Consider the following 15,830-nt stretch of genomic DNA (forward strand, 5'->3'; position numbering starts at 1 on the left):
CGCTCCTCCACCAGCTGTTGGAGCTGCCCCAGCTCCTTGTTCAGCTGGGTCTTGATATAGGCTCGAAGGATGGAGACCTGGCCTGCAGGGGCAGGAAAGAAAGGGCAGGTCAAGAGAGATGCTGCCTGGGGCTGAAGAATTGCCCCTAGCTGAGCAAATATAATTTCCAAGGCACCCCTTGGGACTACACAGGTGACAGTGTTGCTTCAGTTCAGGAAATGTCAGCCAGCCCTTCTGTGAAAGAGAGGTGGGCAGAATGGCTATGCCAGACTTTCTGGATTGCTACGTAGTAACTCTGTGACCTTAGGCTGGTGATTTAACCTTTCCATGCCTTAGTTTCCTCTTGTGTAAGAAATGGATAGTGATAGCAGCTAGCATCTAGGATTGAGGGAGGATTAAATGGGTTAATATATGTAAAATACTTAAAGTTTGCCTGGCACATAGTATTGCCAAATATGTGCTAGCTATTATTGTCATAGAATCATCCTATTACTGTTTTATAATCATCCTTTTCTGGAGTTCTTGCCTCATGTTGAGCAGCTCTGCTTTTATCTGTTTGTCATCTTGGACTTCTACATAAGGAATCCTTTGGAGAAAGGACACCATGACTGAAACAAGAAGTCTGACATCTTGATGTGATCTAAACCCTTCAATTTACACCTGCCTAAAGTCACTGGGGACCCTGACCCCTCCAAGTCCTCACTTGGCTCTTGTTCTGGCTCGACCTCTATTTCCAGTTCCTCTTCCTGTGGTGTGACTGCCTGCTCCTCCACCTCCTTGCTGCCTTCTTTCTCTGCAAGCCAGAAGCAAGAAGAAACTTCAGCCCCAGGCCCAGGCCCAGCCCCAGCCCTGGCTTTCTCCCTTACCTGTCTCATCCTCTGGCCAGAGCTTGCGTTGCTGTAGCCCCATATAAGTCAAAGATAGATCCAGCCGTACCTGGGAAGAGGAAGACGGCAGCTGAAAGGAGGGCACCTGCATTGAGGGAATGAGGGAGATGAAAGGTGGTCTCATAGCCCATGGTGCAGTACCTGGGGTGTGAAGACATATTTGTAGAGCTTGAAGTGGCGGAAATAGGTGTTGACCACATAATCTGCCAGAGCCAGCAGCTGTTCCTCCTTAAAGAGGTCGATACTAAAGGGGGGCCGCTGTAGGAGTGATTGGGAGTAAGAAGACTGACCACCTCCTGAAGCCCTGGCCTTTTCTCCAAGTGTCCGGCAGTCCAGGGGAAGGGAGGTCCCCCTGTGGCCTTCAGAGGAAGATGAGGGTGATGAGTGTGACTGGACTAGCCTTAATCTCGGGGAGAGTGAAGATCTAGTTCAGGGGAACTGACCCTGACTCCATGGCAAAAAAGAACACTGGTGAAGTAGCGGTAACATTCCTCCACGTTGCCCAAGGGGGTTGCTGGGAGGAAAAGCAAGATGTGACAGTGAGTCACCTCTCTGATAATCATTCATTTCACTCAATAGCTACTTACTGAGCATGAGCTTTAGAAGTGGCCAGATCTAGGTTTAAGTATTGGCTTTTTTTCATTAATTCACTCAACAAATATTGAGTACCCACTATGACTGTTTGGGGCACTAAACAAGAAAGATATAATCTTGCCCGTAAGAGGCTTATACTCTAGTGTAAATGACATACAGTAAACCAAGAAATACATAATTTCATCTTTTGTAAACATTCTGAAGAAAACCAGTTCTGAGAATAAAGGAGGAAAAGCATGAGTTATTTTATTGAGCACTGCATATGTTTACATATGTTACATATACTTCTCAGAACAGTCTCATAAAATTAGTGGTGTATGCTTTCTATAGATGAAATAACTTGTGTGTATCAATACTGCTCATAGTGACAGGACAGAACCCTTACTTCTACTTCTCACAGTCACTCGTGCTATCCAGCCTCCTCCTCCCTTGGGCTCAAACCTTCCATTAGCCTCCTCCTCTCACCAACACAGGCCTTGTGAAGATCTTGAAGCAGGGCACAAGCCGCTGATGTCTGCTCCAGTGAGAAGCCCTGCTGACGGCAAAAGATGAGTGCATGGGAGAAGAGATCCAGGGTGATGGCATCCCGCAGGCTCAGCTCAGGACAGCCTAGCCCCAACAGCTCGGCCAGCACCCTTGGGAAGGAGAGAGGGAGGAGTGAGTGACAACGGGAGCCTCCCTTCACTACTCTGCACTAGTACAGGGCATGCTTTGGAGCCAAGCATTCCTCATGCCTTCCCAGCCCACCCTCAGCTTTTCTCACAAGCTAACTCTTCCCTTCCCTGCTCCCCACGCCCCATACTCCCTCATCTCCTCAACGTTGGCTGTCTTCTCCAGCCTGTGCATGGAATGGATGTCCAGGTACTTCCTGTCATAGGAAAAGAGGAGAAAAGTTGTTGGTAACCCTTATGCATTAGTCGCATGGCAGGGCTCGGGCTAGGGCACTTAACAGGGAACCGGGAGACCTGAGATTGAAGTTCAGCGCCCTCCACTAACTACGTCCTTCTCTGGGCTTCACTTTTTCTATCTGTAAACATCAGGTATGATATGGCCTAAATGAACTCTTGTTCATTACAAAGCCTAGGGTTAGGGAACTTGAGCTTTTGTCTGCTGTCACTCCCTTGATGTCTGACCTTTGGTAAGTCCCCTCATGGGCCTCAGTGTCCCAGTTTGTACAATGCTCCACAGCAGCTGTGATATTCCTTTTACATCTTCAGTCTTTGGCACCCTTCCCACATTCTCTCTTTGGACTGGGGAGGCAGGAGAGCTGGCTTCTAGTCACCTTGGGTAACTGCATCTCTGCCTCAGTCTCATTTACAAAGTAGGGATGCCCTGGCTCTTTGACAGGACAGTTAGGGAGGCACTAAAGGAGTAATGGCAAGGGTGAAGTGTAACTTTCCCCCAAGACTCTTCACACTCACCACATGCAGATCCGGGGCTGGGGCAGCGGAGGCTGTGGAGAGAAAGCGGAATGGACCAGGGCCCTAGTCCCTGTCCCGTCGCAAATCTCCAGCGGGTCTGAGAACTCGCTAACTTGCCTTCTCATCTTAAGGACTATGAACGAGGAACGCCGGCGGGTTGGGCTTCATCAGAACTAAGTACTATACTATTAATCAGCATATTAACAACCGGGGTCACACACCCGCCTCTTCACCAAGGCAGCCCAGGAAACATCTTGAACGTTAGTAAACATAACGACGGAGCCCTTTTATAAAAATTCATGAGCGGACCACTCTGTCCCGCCCTCACCGGGAACAAGTTGGCTGCAGGATCTTCATCTGCTTCCACCAAGACCGCAGTCCCCGACTGGGTCCGCAAACCTGTTCTCATACATGTAGCCGATTCATCCACTGAGCTGAGGTCCTCCTCGGGTTCCCGCCGCAGTTCGCAGGGCTGTTCAAGCTCCGACGGCATTCTCATTCTCTGGAATTGGCTGGACTTATGGCGGATCATCTCTTCGCTCCTCCGTACTGCGGCCTCTATCCTGCTTCTGTTCTGGGACAACCGGTTCTCAGGCAGAATTTCCAAAGCCTGACCCTCTCTATCCACGCTTCAGCCAACCTACGCGGCTGAGAGGCCGGGCGCAGCCAATCCGCTGGGGGAGTCTCCTTAGGTCTCAACCGTGACCGTTGCTAAGAGGCTCCGGGAAAAAAAGAGAAAGTGTAGTACTCTCGCCAATAAGTGAGAAGAGAATGCGCATGCCTAGTAAGTTGCAAACCCCGCCCCTGTGCCTGTCTTCAAAGTTGCTAATAGGGGCCAGGCGATGTCATTAGGGGTGGGGAGTGGGCGTGTGGTTGTCAGTTGCCATGGGAACTGACTACTGGCCAATCACCAAGAGAAAGGAGGCGTTCTGGAAGAAACCAAACCGGAACGGAGAGGCGGGGCAAAGTGTGACCAATAGAAACAGGAAACGAAGGAGTCCCGCCACATCCGGCAGTGCCCCTGGCGCCTGCGCTCTGTGCCTAGTGATGTCCGGTGAGGTCCAAGATGGCGGCGCCAAGCTGATCCTGCTGCAGGTGAGGGACCCGGGGCAGGTGGCTACGGGATTCAGCAGGTATGTGCGGGGGATGGTTGCGGCTGAGGTGCACCGGTCGCGTCCACATCTCTCCTGTCTGTCTTCAGGTGACAGAAGTGCCACCTCTGCCCCCTGACGTCCCTCGGAATCCCCGCGCTGCTCCTGGCCTCCGCGGCCATGTCTGGGCCCGGCAACAAACGCACTGCTGGCGATGGGGGCTCCGGGCCCCCAGAAAAGAAGTTGAGCCGCGAAGAGAAGACCACAACCACCCTTATAGAGCCCATTCGTCTTGGGGGCATCTCTTCCACGGTTCGTGGGCTCCTGCCCCAGCCCTCACAACTTCTCAGCCCACATCATTCAGAACCTTACTCCCAGTTCTCTAAGTTTAGCAGGATCCACTTTACACAATACTCTGCTGAAAGAAACCAAGGACACGACGTCTGCAGATAGAAGAACAGGCTCCTGAAGGGCGTGTGCCTTGTCGGAGACTTCAGAGTTAGAAAGAAGCAGACGCAGATCAGTGCTAAGATCACAGCTAAGACGCAGATCACAGCTAAGACAGACGCTTTCCCTGGCTGTTTGAGCCTCTTTAAATCCTTTAGCTGTTAGTCTAGGGATACTCTTTTTCGCTGCCCATTACATTTGCTTTCCTCTGTTCCTCTCTCTGATTCATTTCTTGGGCCCTGTTTGACTTTCTCCTCGGTCCCTTCGTTTCCTTGGTAGGAGGAGATGGACCTGAAGGTTCTGCAGTTTAAGAACAAGAAACTAGCAGAGCGGTTGGAACAGCGACAGGCTTGTGAAGATGAACTCCGAGAACGAATTGAGAAGCTGGAAAAGCGGCAGGCCACAGATGACGCCACACTCCTCATTGTCAATCGCTACTGGGCCCAGGTGGATGCTCCTCTGCTTTCCAAGATCTGGTCTTGATCTAGCTACCAATCCTCAGACTTCTCTGCTGGGAAAGGAGTATCATACTGGGAAGCACCTGAGGGATTCATTACATTTTTGGTACTTTCTCCCTTCAGCTGGATGAAACTGTGGAAGCTCTTCTCCGACACCATGAGAACCAGGGGGAGCTGTCTTCAGGGACAGAGGTGCCTGGTATCCAGGAGGGGCCGACACGTGATGAGACTCCTCTCTCAGAGCCAGGGACATCGGAACTGAGGGGTAGGGCCAAAACCTTAGGATCTGGGGAGCTTTTAAGTTTGGGGAAAGGTCCCGGAGGAGGAGACTTTGATATTAGGCCCCTTAATTCCCTGCCTCCCCTCCCACACATGCACACAAAATCAATTTCATGTTTGGGCAGCAAGGTGCAGGGGGTAAGAACTTGGTTCATAGTGCAGTTTGTGTTTTGACACATTCAAAAAGGTAATATTGACTGTGCTTGGCAGAGATCTAGACTTGGAGGAGACATAGATAAGCAAAAAATAGTACTATTCTTGCTTTCAGAGGGAAATGATTATAAACCAAAGGCAAAGAAGACTTCCCTGAGGGAATGATATGTGGGCTCTGTGGCCTCAAATCTTTGTTGTTTCACTTTTGAAACGGGAATAACAGTGTACTAAAGGCACTGGTTGTGTTCATTCAGTGAGCCATAGAGTTTTGAAGGGCTTAGTCTAGAACTTGGTGCAGAGTGGTGGTAACTGCTGCTGTTATCCTCATGAGGGTCTGTCCATCCCTCCCAGAGACCCTGCCAATGAAGCTGCGGCCCCCACTCAGTGAGCCAGCCTTGGCTTTTGTGGTGGCACTGGGTGCCAGCAGTAGTGAGGAGGTGGAGCTGCAGCTGCAGGACCGTATGGAGTTCTCCAAGGCGGCAGTATCCCGTGTTGTAGAAGCCTCAGACCGCCTGCAGCGCCGGGTGGAGGAGCTCTGTCAGCGAGTGTACAGCCGAGGTTAGTTCTTTGTGCCCTGATTCCAGAGGTGTCCATCCCAGTTTGCATCTTTATGATATCCTTCAGTGCCCCTAGCCCAAAGGCAGCCAGAATTCCCCAAGGAATAAATCAGCCATGTTCTCGGGGGAAGGGTTAGATTGTAGATGGGGGCTCCAGGTTTGATTCCTGAAGTTGAACTCTGAAGAGTTGGGTAGGAGGAGTTGTTGATTCTAGTGGGGCCACCTCCTTCTGGCTGGATATCTCTTTGGAGCACTTTGCACAAATCTTGGTAGCAGTTGCTGATCTACAAGGCAGAATAGCAAGTGCCCAGGCTTTGCAGGCAGGGAGGCTTTGCCCAGCATTAATTCTGTCATTCTAGCCTAGGCATTCTGGGCAAATGGCTCTCCTCTCTGAGCTGGTTTCCTCCTTTGTAGAGTGGGGATAAAGACTCCTGGCTTTGTCGTGAGAAATTTGCAAGACAGCTGGTGGATCCCACTGGGCACATAGCAGACTCCAGAGTGAGTTAGTGCGCATCCCCATTGCCCAGGACTTGACTCTTACCTGAACTCTGCCTTCTCAGGGGACAGTGACCCCCCTGGTGAGGTGGCTCGGGCACGGACCCGGGAGCTGGGCCGTGAGAACCGGCGACTACAGGACTTGGCCACCCAGCTGCAGGAGAAACACCACCGAATCTCGTTGGAGGTGGGAGTTGGATTTTTTGGGGGTGGGATTAGAACCAGGGTAGGGTTTGGGTTAGGTGGCCACCCAAGGATCTTAGGGAGCCAAGTCCCTTCATCTAAGCATCTGTCTTTTTTATTTCTCCAGTACTCTGAGCTTCAGGATAAAGTGACATCAGCAGAGACCAAAGTACTAGAGATGGAGACAACAGTAGAGGACCTGCAGTGGGACATTGAGAAACTGCGCAAGCGTGAGCAAAAGCTCAATAAGCATCTGGCAGAGGCCTTGGAGCAGGTGGGGTAGGGTGCTGGGTTGGATGGAGCTGTAGCTGGGTACTTAAGGCCCTAGTTCTCCCCTACACGTTCATCTGTCTCCTCTCTACAGCTCAACTCTGGCTACTATGTGTCTGGGAGCTCCTCAGGTTTCCAGGGGGGCCAGATCACACTCAGCATGCAGAAGGTGAGTAGGCATTATTCTTTCAGTTTCTCCTATTTTCTATCCTTAAAATACCCCCACAGAATTAAAGACAGACATCCAACTGTGATCTCTGAGGCCCTTTCCTGTCACGCGTGCTGCTCTTTGTTTTGTTCATATGTGAATATATTCAGTAATCGCCGAATGTTAAGTGCTAGGCACTGTGGTAGGAAGCAGGTATACTGGAGAATAAAATAGATAAAACTCAAAGCTTTCATAGAGCTTAGTTTCTAGTTGAGGCAACTGATCAGTAGTAAGTAAAACTTTGGTTGGTTGTAAATACCACAAAGAAAAAAATAGAATAGAGATAAATAGAAGTATATTGGAGGCAGTTGGAATTCTTGGGTGGCTGAAGAAGTGTCTCACTTCAGGTGTATTGAATCAGTATCTCATTCCTCGTCCTGCCTTTGTTCTCTCACTGCTTGGCTGTTGCACATTGTCTTGGTGCCCTGCGGTCACTATGCCGTTTCCTTTTCCTTCAGCTTACTCTTCAGGGCTTCCAGGAAGGCTTCCCTGACTCCCTGTCGATTATAAGCCTTGGTTCCCAGCACTGACCATGCAGTATTGAATTTTCTCCCACTTGCCCAGGAACTCTTAGGAAAGTGCTTGGGCCTGGCTTGTCCCTACGGCTTCAGAATACATCATTGCTACACTTAGGGGAGCTTGGGTGGGGCTTCTCGTGGTGACGTGAGGGAAGCATGCCTCCTGGCCTGGCTCGGCCCTGGCTCCCACAGCCCTTCCCACTCTGCAGTTTGAGATGCTGAATGCAGAGTTGGAGGAAAACCAGGAATTGGCCAACAGCCGCATGGCAGAGCTGGAGAAGCTACAGGCTGAACTTCAGGGTGCTGTGCGGACCAATGAGCGCCTCAAGGTGAGCTGTGTTTTGGGTTTGGAGAGTCCGAGCTTGCAGGGTAGGGGCTGAGTCCTGAATTCTCTTGCTGATTACTTCTGAGCATCTCTTCTCTTAGGTGGCCCTGCGGAGCCTTCCTGAGGAAGTGGTACGAGAAACAGGGGAGTACCGAATGCTGCAGGCCCAGTTCTCACTGCTCTACAATGAGTCTCTACAAGTGAAGACCCAGTTGGATGAGGCCCGGGGTCTGCTGCTGGCCACCAAGAACTCCCACCTGAGACACATAGAGCATATGGAGGTACAGCCCTGGAATGGGTGGGGGCTGCGGGTAAGGATCAGATCCTTAGGGTCAAGGCGTTCCTGGGTCAAAGTCAGGGATCCCTTGAGAATAAATTCTTAAGCCACTGAGGCCTGAGGTGGGGGGCTTGCCACGGGGCTGAGGGATAGTGTGGAACTTCAGTGCCTCAACCCACAGAGCGATGAGCTTGGGCTACAGAAGAAGCTGCGCACAGAGGTTATCCAGCTGGAGGACACGCTGGCCCAGGTACGCAAGGAGTACGAAATGCTGCGCATCGAGTTTGAACAGAATCTGGCGGCCAACGAGCAGGCGGGTATGTGGTGAGATGAAGTGGAGGTGGGGCCTTATCTGGGATTACTGTGCCCTGGTGTGGGGCTCCTGCTTGTCCAGATACAAGAAGTTTAGCCCTTTCCTTTCACAGAGCCTCATCTCCCTGTGGAAAACAGGTACCACACCACCTGGCTCAAAGGCATAGTGAGAGCCACAACCAGTTGAGGTAGATAATGCAGCAGGCTTAGTCAGAACGTGAGCTGTCAGCCCCGTGCCCCATCTGTGGTTCTCTGGCCTTCTGGTGTCTCTCTCAGATATTCATTTTACAAAGATTTATTGAATACCACCTATGAGGCAGCCTCTATTCTAGGCTTTGGGATTATACCAGCAAACAAAACACAAAGAATTCTCGCTAGCGTGGAGCAATATTGTAGTGGGAGAAGACAGGCAATAGAGAAGAAAAAATTGAACATGCATGTTAGGTAGTGATAAATATACCAAGAAAATAAAGCAGAGAGAGAAGATAGGAAGTGTTAGGAAAAAGGGTGTTCAGTTTTGGATGGGGAAGCTAGAGAAATGTATAACCAAGAAAGTGACGTTTGTTTAAGAAGAATCTAAAAGACTAATTTACTTTGTGAATGTTACAGTTATGTGTTTCTTTGAAAGAAATTTGGAAGTATTAAAATGTACATTAGCAGAAATAACACATAGTGTTATTTCAAGTTACTTGGAGGTGAATTTCCTTCAGTTCTACATTATTTGATAAGATCACATTTTATCTAAGGGCTCCCTCAGTTTTTCTCTTTATAATGGGACTAATGGCTCTGGCTCTGCCTCTTCTCCTACTGAGAGGTCAGGCCCCTAACCCAGGGGCCAGTCTGACTTTAGTTCCCAACCTTCCCCTAGGGCCCATCAACCGTGAGATGCGCCACCTCATCAGCAGCCTCCAAAATCACAACCACCAGCTAAAGGGTGATGCCCAGCGATACAAGCGGAAACTGCGGGAAGTGCAGGCTGAGATTGGCAAGGTGAGGAGGGGGCTGTATAGGAGGAGCCTTGGCTAGACCCCGGTGAGTACTGTGTCACCTCAGCCCTGTTTTCTCCTATTCTTTGCAGCTCCGGGCCCAGGCCAGTGGCTCTACTCACTCCATCCCTAACCTGGGCCACCCAGATGACTCTGGCCTCAGTGCCCCAGCCCCAGGGAAAGAAGAGGGTGGGCCAGGCCCTGTCATTGTCCCCGATGGCAGAAAGGAGATGGCTTCAGTGCCTAGTGCCATCATAACTACCTCCTCTGTGAAGAAGGAGGAACTGGTCCCCTCTGAGGAAGATGCCCAGGCCCTAACTCCTGGGTCCCAGGGCCCCTCCTCCCGGGGCCGAGAACCTGAGGCCAGGCCCAAGCGAGAACTTCGGGAGCGGGAAGGGCCTGCCCTGGGACCCCCACCTATAGCCTCAGCCCTCTCGAGGGCTGATCGGGAGAAGGCTAAGGTGGAAGAGGCCAAGAGAAAGGAGTCAGAACTCCTCAAAGGTCTTCGGGCAGAGCTCAAGTGAGTCACTGTTCTCATCTCCTCCCCCCTGCCAAGTGGTCTCCAGCCCTACTCATCAAGCCTTCCTCCCCTAGGAAAGCCCAGGAAAGCCAGAAGGAGATGAAGCTGTTGCTGGACATGTACAAGTCAGCGCCCAAGGAACAGCGGGATAAGGTGCAGCTCATGGCAGCTGAACGCAAGGCCAAGGCCGAGGTGAGGGCAGGTAGGGCCAGTGGGGCATGCAAGAAGCTGCCCCAGGAGGTTCTGACCAGAGCAGAGACCTAGGTCAGTAGGAAGCCGTGACAGGCTAGCTCCCTCCTTTTGGTGGCTGTAGGTTGATGAGCTACGGAGTCGCATCCGAGACTTGGAAGAGAGGGATCGAAGGGAGAGCAAGAAGATCGCGGATGAGGATGCCCTGCGGCGCATTCGGCAGGCAGAGGAGCAAATAGAACACCTGCAGCGCAAGTTGGGTGCCACCAAGCAGGTGCGAGCCACTTATGGTCCTCTTCTGAATGTTGGGATCCTCTTAAACCCCTGTTAGGTGCTTCTGGCACATGTCCTGGTTCCACTGTGTGGTTTTTTGCTCAGCCATGTTTTCCTGTGGTTTCCCCATAGTCATCCTATTCATCTACCACATTCTTCCTTGTCCCTGCCCACTGCAGGAGGAGGAGGCCTTGCTCTCGGAGATGGATGTGACAGGTCAGGCTTTTGAGGACATGCAGGAACAGAATGGGCGGTTGCTACAACAGTTAAGGGAAAAGGACGATGCCAACTTTAAGCTGATGTCAGAGCGGATCAAGGCCAACCAGATTCACAAGCTGCTGCGGGAGGAGAAGGATGAGCTGGGCGAGCAGGTTCTTGGCCTCAAGTCCCAGGTATGGCCACCCAGGTCTTATAGGGTGGTGCTGGAGAGGCAAGTGCTCCCCAGCCCTGAATCCCTGCCACTCTTCTCAGGTGGATGCCCAGCTGCTGACAGTGCAGAAGCTGGAGGAGAAAGAGCGGGCCCTGCAGGGCAGCCTTGGGGGTGTGGAGAAGGAGCTGACGTTGCGCAGCCAGGCCCTGGAGCTCAATAAGAGGAAGGTGAGGCCAGACCTGAGGGGAAAGCAGCCTAGGACATTGGCTCACAGCTGAAGTCTGGCTCAACATCTTGAACGTTTACTATGTTTCAGACCCTGTGCTAAGGAATTTCCGTACTTGGTCAGATTTTAGTCACAGAATAATCCTTTGACGGTTTTTGGGCCTGAGTCTCTTTGGTTGCAGGACCCACATCCTAACCACTGCATTGGTTAGCTGTAAAATAGGGGTGGTGTTTCTTGTCACATAGTTATATTAAACCTTAGAAACGTCTAGGTGGTGCTAAAGGCTTAAGATTGACATTGATTTTTGTCTTTCTTTTACTGGGCTTTTTCTCCTGTTTAATTCATTAAGCAGTATCGTACATGTCATTGTTGTATATATCAGGCCCCGCACTAAGTGCTGGGGGAGACTATGGGAACAAGAGCGTCCTATTGGAATCAAGAGTATCTAGTCTTGAGGGACAGGTAAGCAAGCCAATAATCTCAAGATAAAATAATGCTATTACCGATCACAGTAAGATTCACGAAGGAAACTAAGGTGCTGTGAAAGAAAATAGGAAGTAACATTTGAGCTGAAGCCAGAGAGAGCTGCAGGAAAACAGTATATGTTGGGGGAGGTGATAGTAGAGGGAAGATCCCTGTGAAAGCTCAAAGACGGAAGAGAGCATTATGCAGGTGGGGAACTGAAAGTGTTAGACTATGGTAAAAGAGGAGGTGAGGGTCCAGACGTCAGGAGGCAGCACCAGCTTATGAAGATATTGGACTTGATCCCAAGAGCAAGAATCATTGGAATGTTTTATATAAGCATCCATGGACCATGGCTCTCCCTAGGCTCAGGAGAATGATTCCCCTTTCTCCTTATCTTATCTACCTCAGGCTGTGGAAGCGGCCCAGCTGGCCGAAGATCTGAAGGTACAGCTGGAGCACGTGCAGACACGGCTGCGAGAGATCCAGCCTTGCCTGGCAGAGAGCCGGGCTGCTCGAGAGAAAGAGAGCTTCAACCTCAAGAGGGCTCAGGTGTGTGCATGGTGGGGGCAGGGTGGTCCAGGGTCACTGGTGAGGCCTGGGGAGGTGGGTGAGTCAGAATGAGGACCCTTGCACTTAACGTAGCCCCTCTACTGCTTCAGGAGGACATCTCACGGCTGCGGCGCAAGCTAGAGAAGCAGAGGAAGGTAGAGGTTTATGCAGATGCCGACGAAATCCTCCAGGAGGAAATCAAGGAGTACAAGGTGGGGTTGTTGGTCCCCATCAACCTAGGAATCTTGGAGGGGGAGGTTGGCGAGAGCTATAGTGGGCAATCTGGGGACCCTAGAAATAAGATAGGGTAGCAAAAAGTGGGCAGAACCCATTGTGGAGAATCAGACAACTGACCAAGTATCGCACATACTGCGTTCCAGGCAAGAGTGCCTGGCTAGGTGTGGAAGGGCTGGGAACTAGACCTAGTCTCAGATCTCTTGAAACTGGCAGTGTGTTGGAGGAGACAGCCAAGTAAGTCTCCCATCAGAATGATGGGCAATGTGATGGCAGAGGCCAGAGGGGAAATGTCATCCAAAGGAAACATGAAGAATGAGTCAGTTAGCTTTGAGGAATGGGACAAGAGGATTCTGGAAAAGGGGGAGGCAGAGGTGAGGCCCCTAGTTGAGAGAAGTGTGCTGGAAGACAGAGCTGGACATTGTCGCTGGAGGACAGAACATGGGTTTTGTGTTGAGTGGCAGGCTTAAGGGTGTTGGGCAGTGTCACATTCTGAAGGGTGCGGTAGCCAGGTTGAGATACTGTAGGTAGTATAGAGATGTGAAAGAGTTTTAAACCAGAGAGTGACATGATCTGATTTGCTGTTAGATGTGAGCTAGAGCAGGTAAAGACCAGAGACAAAGAAATTTAAGCTATTGCAGTCATTGAGGTAGAACCTGATACTGAGCTCATCCAAGGTATGACAGACAAGTAGAGGAGTTTAGGAGATAGAAGTGCTTAGACTCAGGGATGGATTGAATGTATGGAGGGAGAGGGAGGTACCAGGGAGAACTCCTGGGTTCTTGATTTAAGAAGCTGGGTGGATGACAAGTGATAGTGAGATTAGGAAGACTGTGGAGGAGTAGGGATTGGAGGACAGTGTTCAAGGATGTTGAGAACAAGGGTGGCTGTCTGGGAAGGCACTCAAAGCAAAAGAGCTGGTCTGAAGAAGGGGCTTGCAGGATTGTTAGCAGAGACAGAGGTGGAAGCAAGGGTCTGTGGTATGGAAAGGGACAGAGGTCATTCTCCCTCAGGAACCTCAAAGCTTAAATGATGGGCCAAGACAGAGAAGCCGGTGGTTTGGGAGGAAGGAAAGTGATGCAGAGGGAGTTGATGGGGGAAGAATTTCAAGGAGGCAGGGATGAGCTGAGTCAGAACTGTCAAGAAGATATGAAGTGGGTGATGAGAGATGTCGCTTAGATTTGGCAGTCTTGGTGGGAATGGTTATTGGGCGGGGGTGGAGGTGGAGGTTAGATCACCTACACACTCACTAACTGGAGCAAAGAGAGGGCAGAGGGTAGGTCAATAAATAATAAACCTTTTGAAGCAGTTTGGTCTTGAAGAGGCAGAGGTGGCCAGAGATAGCCATGGGAAAGGGCAGGATTTCTGAAGAAAAGACAGACTTTAGAGCCTGTCAAATGCTGATTGGTAGGGTCCTGAGAGCTAGGGAAGAAGGGGCGGCAGGCTGGATGAGATGTCAAGCAGAGGAGAGGTGTGTTGGGGAATGCAGAATTGAGGGAATTCTTGTCTAGAGTTTGAGGTGTGACCTGGTGGCAGGTTTCGGCATAGGAGAGATGAGTGTAATCTCCATAGAGAGATTTATGAAACCTTCAGGGACCCACAGAAGGATCTGTGGGCAGCACCAGAGATGGACCCATTTAAGAGTAGAGACAGCATATTTCTAGTGGCACTGCAACGCCCAGTTGTGACTGTAGCAGGTACAGTAGACGGTGGGCTTAAACCAGGATTAGGGTTTCTCCAGAGAAGGCCAGAGGGGAAAGTGATGAAGCACTGGGGCAGAGATGCCTAGGCTAAGCCTGTGAGTTGTTGGGGGTGAGAGGGAACACATGACCACTGGCTACCCTCGCCCAGGTTAGAATCCAGACTACTTTGTAGTTTTGAGACCAGCCTCTGAGTCTGTTTTCTCATGTGGAGGGTGCTCATCCCTACCTTCCAGGGTTATGGTAATAGTTAGACGAAGTCTGCTGTGTGGTGGCTTAGCCTGGACCACCTCCTGCTGTTAGCGTGGGGTCTGGGTACCATCATGATTGTTCCCGAGCTGATGCCTTTGCCTGGCCCAGGCGCGGTTGACCTGCCCCTGCTGTAACACCCGCAAGAAGGATGCAGTCCTTACCAAGTGCTTCCACGTTTTCTGCTTCGAGTGTGTGCGGGGCCGCTATGAGGCCCGCCAGAGGAAGTGTCCCAAGTGCAACTCAGCCTTTGGTGCTCACGACTTCCACCGTGTCTACATCAGCTGAACCCGTAACTCAGGGGACTTTGGAACATCCGTGGACCCTGTGGGCCCAGTCCCTCTGCACCTAGTTGGTTTGTAGGCCCCAGCGCACACTAGTGGGAGTGAGGTCAGCCAAGCTCCATTCTACCTTTCCCCCACAGTCACAGCTGCGGCCCAGGGGGCACCTGCCCTGCAGGAAGGTCTGCTATGAGACACCTCAGGGGTCCAGAGCATCTAACTGGGCTCCCTGGAAGCTGACCCCAGCTCTTTTCCAACTATCTCCACGGGCCCATCCTAGCTCTAAGGGGGGTATTTTCCCAGGCTGTGACCTCTTACGAAAGAGGGGACTCAGTACCTACTTAATATACCCACAAGTGAGGATCAGAGATGGGCCAGCCCGTTGCTCTGAGACTGGGCCCTCGAGCCCAGGGAGACTTTCTTTACATCCTGCACCCCTCCCCTCACCCTGGGCCTGGGCAGGGCTTCTGTCCTGTGGAGTTCTGTGAGCTCTTTGGTCTGGCTCTTGTGATAAGGGCTGAAGGAGATACCCCTTATCAAGGCAGGGTGGGGCACTATTCTCTTCCTCTGGGAAGCTCAGTGGTTGCTACAGTCACCTTGTCCTGTTGAGAGTGCTGAATCAAGAGCATCAGTTTCTATTCTAATCAGGCCTTCCCAATCTCTACTTTCTCAAGCTCACTTACCCCACCATGCTTCCCAAGATCCAATGGGCCCCCTGACCTTGCTTTCATCCTGGTGGCCTTAACTTCATTGGAAGCAGAACTTCCCAGGAGGGGAAGGGACAGAGTAGCTGCTGGGCCAACTTCCGATCATTCCAGTAGAAGAGTTTCATCTAACCCTGTGACTGAGCCTGTACACATGATGCTTCCTGTGCTACCTGCCCAAGCAAACTCTGGGCTGTGAAGGCAGCAGGCTGGGCCTGGAAGGTGGAGCCACTGATAGGTGCAAGGGCCCATTCAGACCCTGCTCTAGAGATGTCTTGTATAGGCTGTATGTTATGAATAAACGGCCAGTCCTCAGCCTATGGTTCGAGTAGCCAGGTTTCCTGCCCTAAACGTGGTCCCTGGTTTAGCTGCTATATCTGCCCCAAGCCTTCCCTGGCTGGCGTGTGAACTTGGAGCGCCTGTGCAAATGAGACCCCGCATGTCCACCCCCAACATTTAGTAACACTTTTAGATCTAACGGCTGTCAGGAGTTCCGTACTGGGGAGGAGCGTGCCTGCAGGGAGAAAACATCGTGGGCGCTTGGAGCCAGCCAGCCATCCCTCCCACCGGAAAGAGCTGAGGCGATCAAGTCCCTTCGTTCGCCACGTT

At 51.4% G+C, this 15,830-nt stretch overlaps 2 protein-coding genes across 3 annotated transcripts in view; one reads left to right on the forward strand and one right to left on the reverse strand.

Annotated features, from left to right (window-relative positions):
- The window catches only part of CCDC189 (coiled-coil domain containing 189), a 3,895-nt gene extending 159 nt beyond the window's left edge, over positions 1-3,736 (reverse strand). The window contains exons 1-9 of one of the 2 annotated variants that reach the window (XM_006914140.3): positions 3,231-3,736; positions 2,903-2,934; positions 2,284-2,349; positions 1,947-2,116; positions 1,331-1,401; positions 1,029-1,145; positions 867-936; positions 704-793; positions 1-82 (exon numbers count right to left, since the gene is read on the reverse strand). The exon at positions 1-82 is cut by the window's left edge and continues 151 nt beyond it. In XM_006914140.3, coding sequence (XP_006914202.1) covers positions 1-82; positions 704-793; positions 867-936; positions 1,029-1,145; positions 1,331-1,401; positions 1,947-2,116; positions 2,284-2,349; positions 2,903-2,934; positions 3,231-3,434 — 902 coding nt within the window. In that variant the 5' untranslated portion in view covers positions 3,435-3,736. Of the gene's footprint in view, positions 83-703; positions 794-866; positions 937-1,028; positions 1,247-1,330; positions 1,402-1,946; positions 2,117-2,283; positions 2,350-2,902; positions 2,935-3,230 lie in introns of both variants that reach the window. The other variant, XM_025048213.1, reaches the window with a different exon arrangement.
- Positions 3,737-3,866: 130 nt separating this feature from the next.
- On the forward strand, positions 3,867-15,541 carry RNF40 (ring finger protein 40). The gene is made up of 20 exons (XM_006914141.3): positions 3,867-3,997; positions 4,104-4,305; positions 4,720-4,887; positions 5,022-5,163; positions 5,682-5,888; positions 6,448-6,569; positions 6,693-6,839; positions 6,930-7,004; positions 7,771-7,890; positions 7,988-8,167; positions 8,345-8,480; positions 9,344-9,465; positions 9,554-9,981; positions 10,056-10,173; positions 10,295-10,444; positions 10,623-10,835; positions 10,915-11,040; positions 11,913-12,053; positions 12,164-12,265; positions 14,348-15,541. The coding sequence occupies exons 2-20, from the start codon at positions 4,174-4,176 to the stop codon at positions 14,522-14,524; spliced, it is 3,006 nt and encodes a 1,001-aa protein (XP_006914203.1). The 5' UTR covers positions 3,867-3,997; positions 4,104-4,173; the 3' UTR covers positions 14,525-15,541.
- The last annotated feature ends 289 nt before the right edge of the window (positions 15,542-15,830 follow it).

The sequence above is a fragment of the Pteropus alecto genome, unplaced genomic scaffold (assembly GCF_000325575.1).
Source record: "Pteropus alecto unplaced genomic scaffold, ASM32557v1 scaffold44, whole genome shotgun sequence".
NCBI classification, from domain to species: domain Eukaryota; kingdom Metazoa; phylum Chordata; class Mammalia; order Chiroptera; family Pteropodidae; genus Pteropus; species Pteropus alecto.

What these genes read in the sequence shown, in the direction of transcription:
- RNF40 (XM_006914141.3), top strand. Translation starts at nt 4,174, where the DNA reads ATGTCTGGGCCCGGCAACAAACGCACTGCTGGCGATGGGGGCTCCGGG. An exon ending in TGGCAGAGGCCTTGGAGCAG is followed by an intron (nt 6,840 to 6,929) that starts GTGGGGTAGGGT and finishes TCCTCTCTACAG; the next exon opens with CTCAACTCTGGCTACTATGT. An exon ending in GGACCAATGAGCGCCTCAAG is followed by an intron (nt 7,891 to 7,987) that starts GTGAGCTGTGTT and finishes CTCTTCTCTTAG; the next exon opens with GTGGCCCTGCGGAGCCTTCC.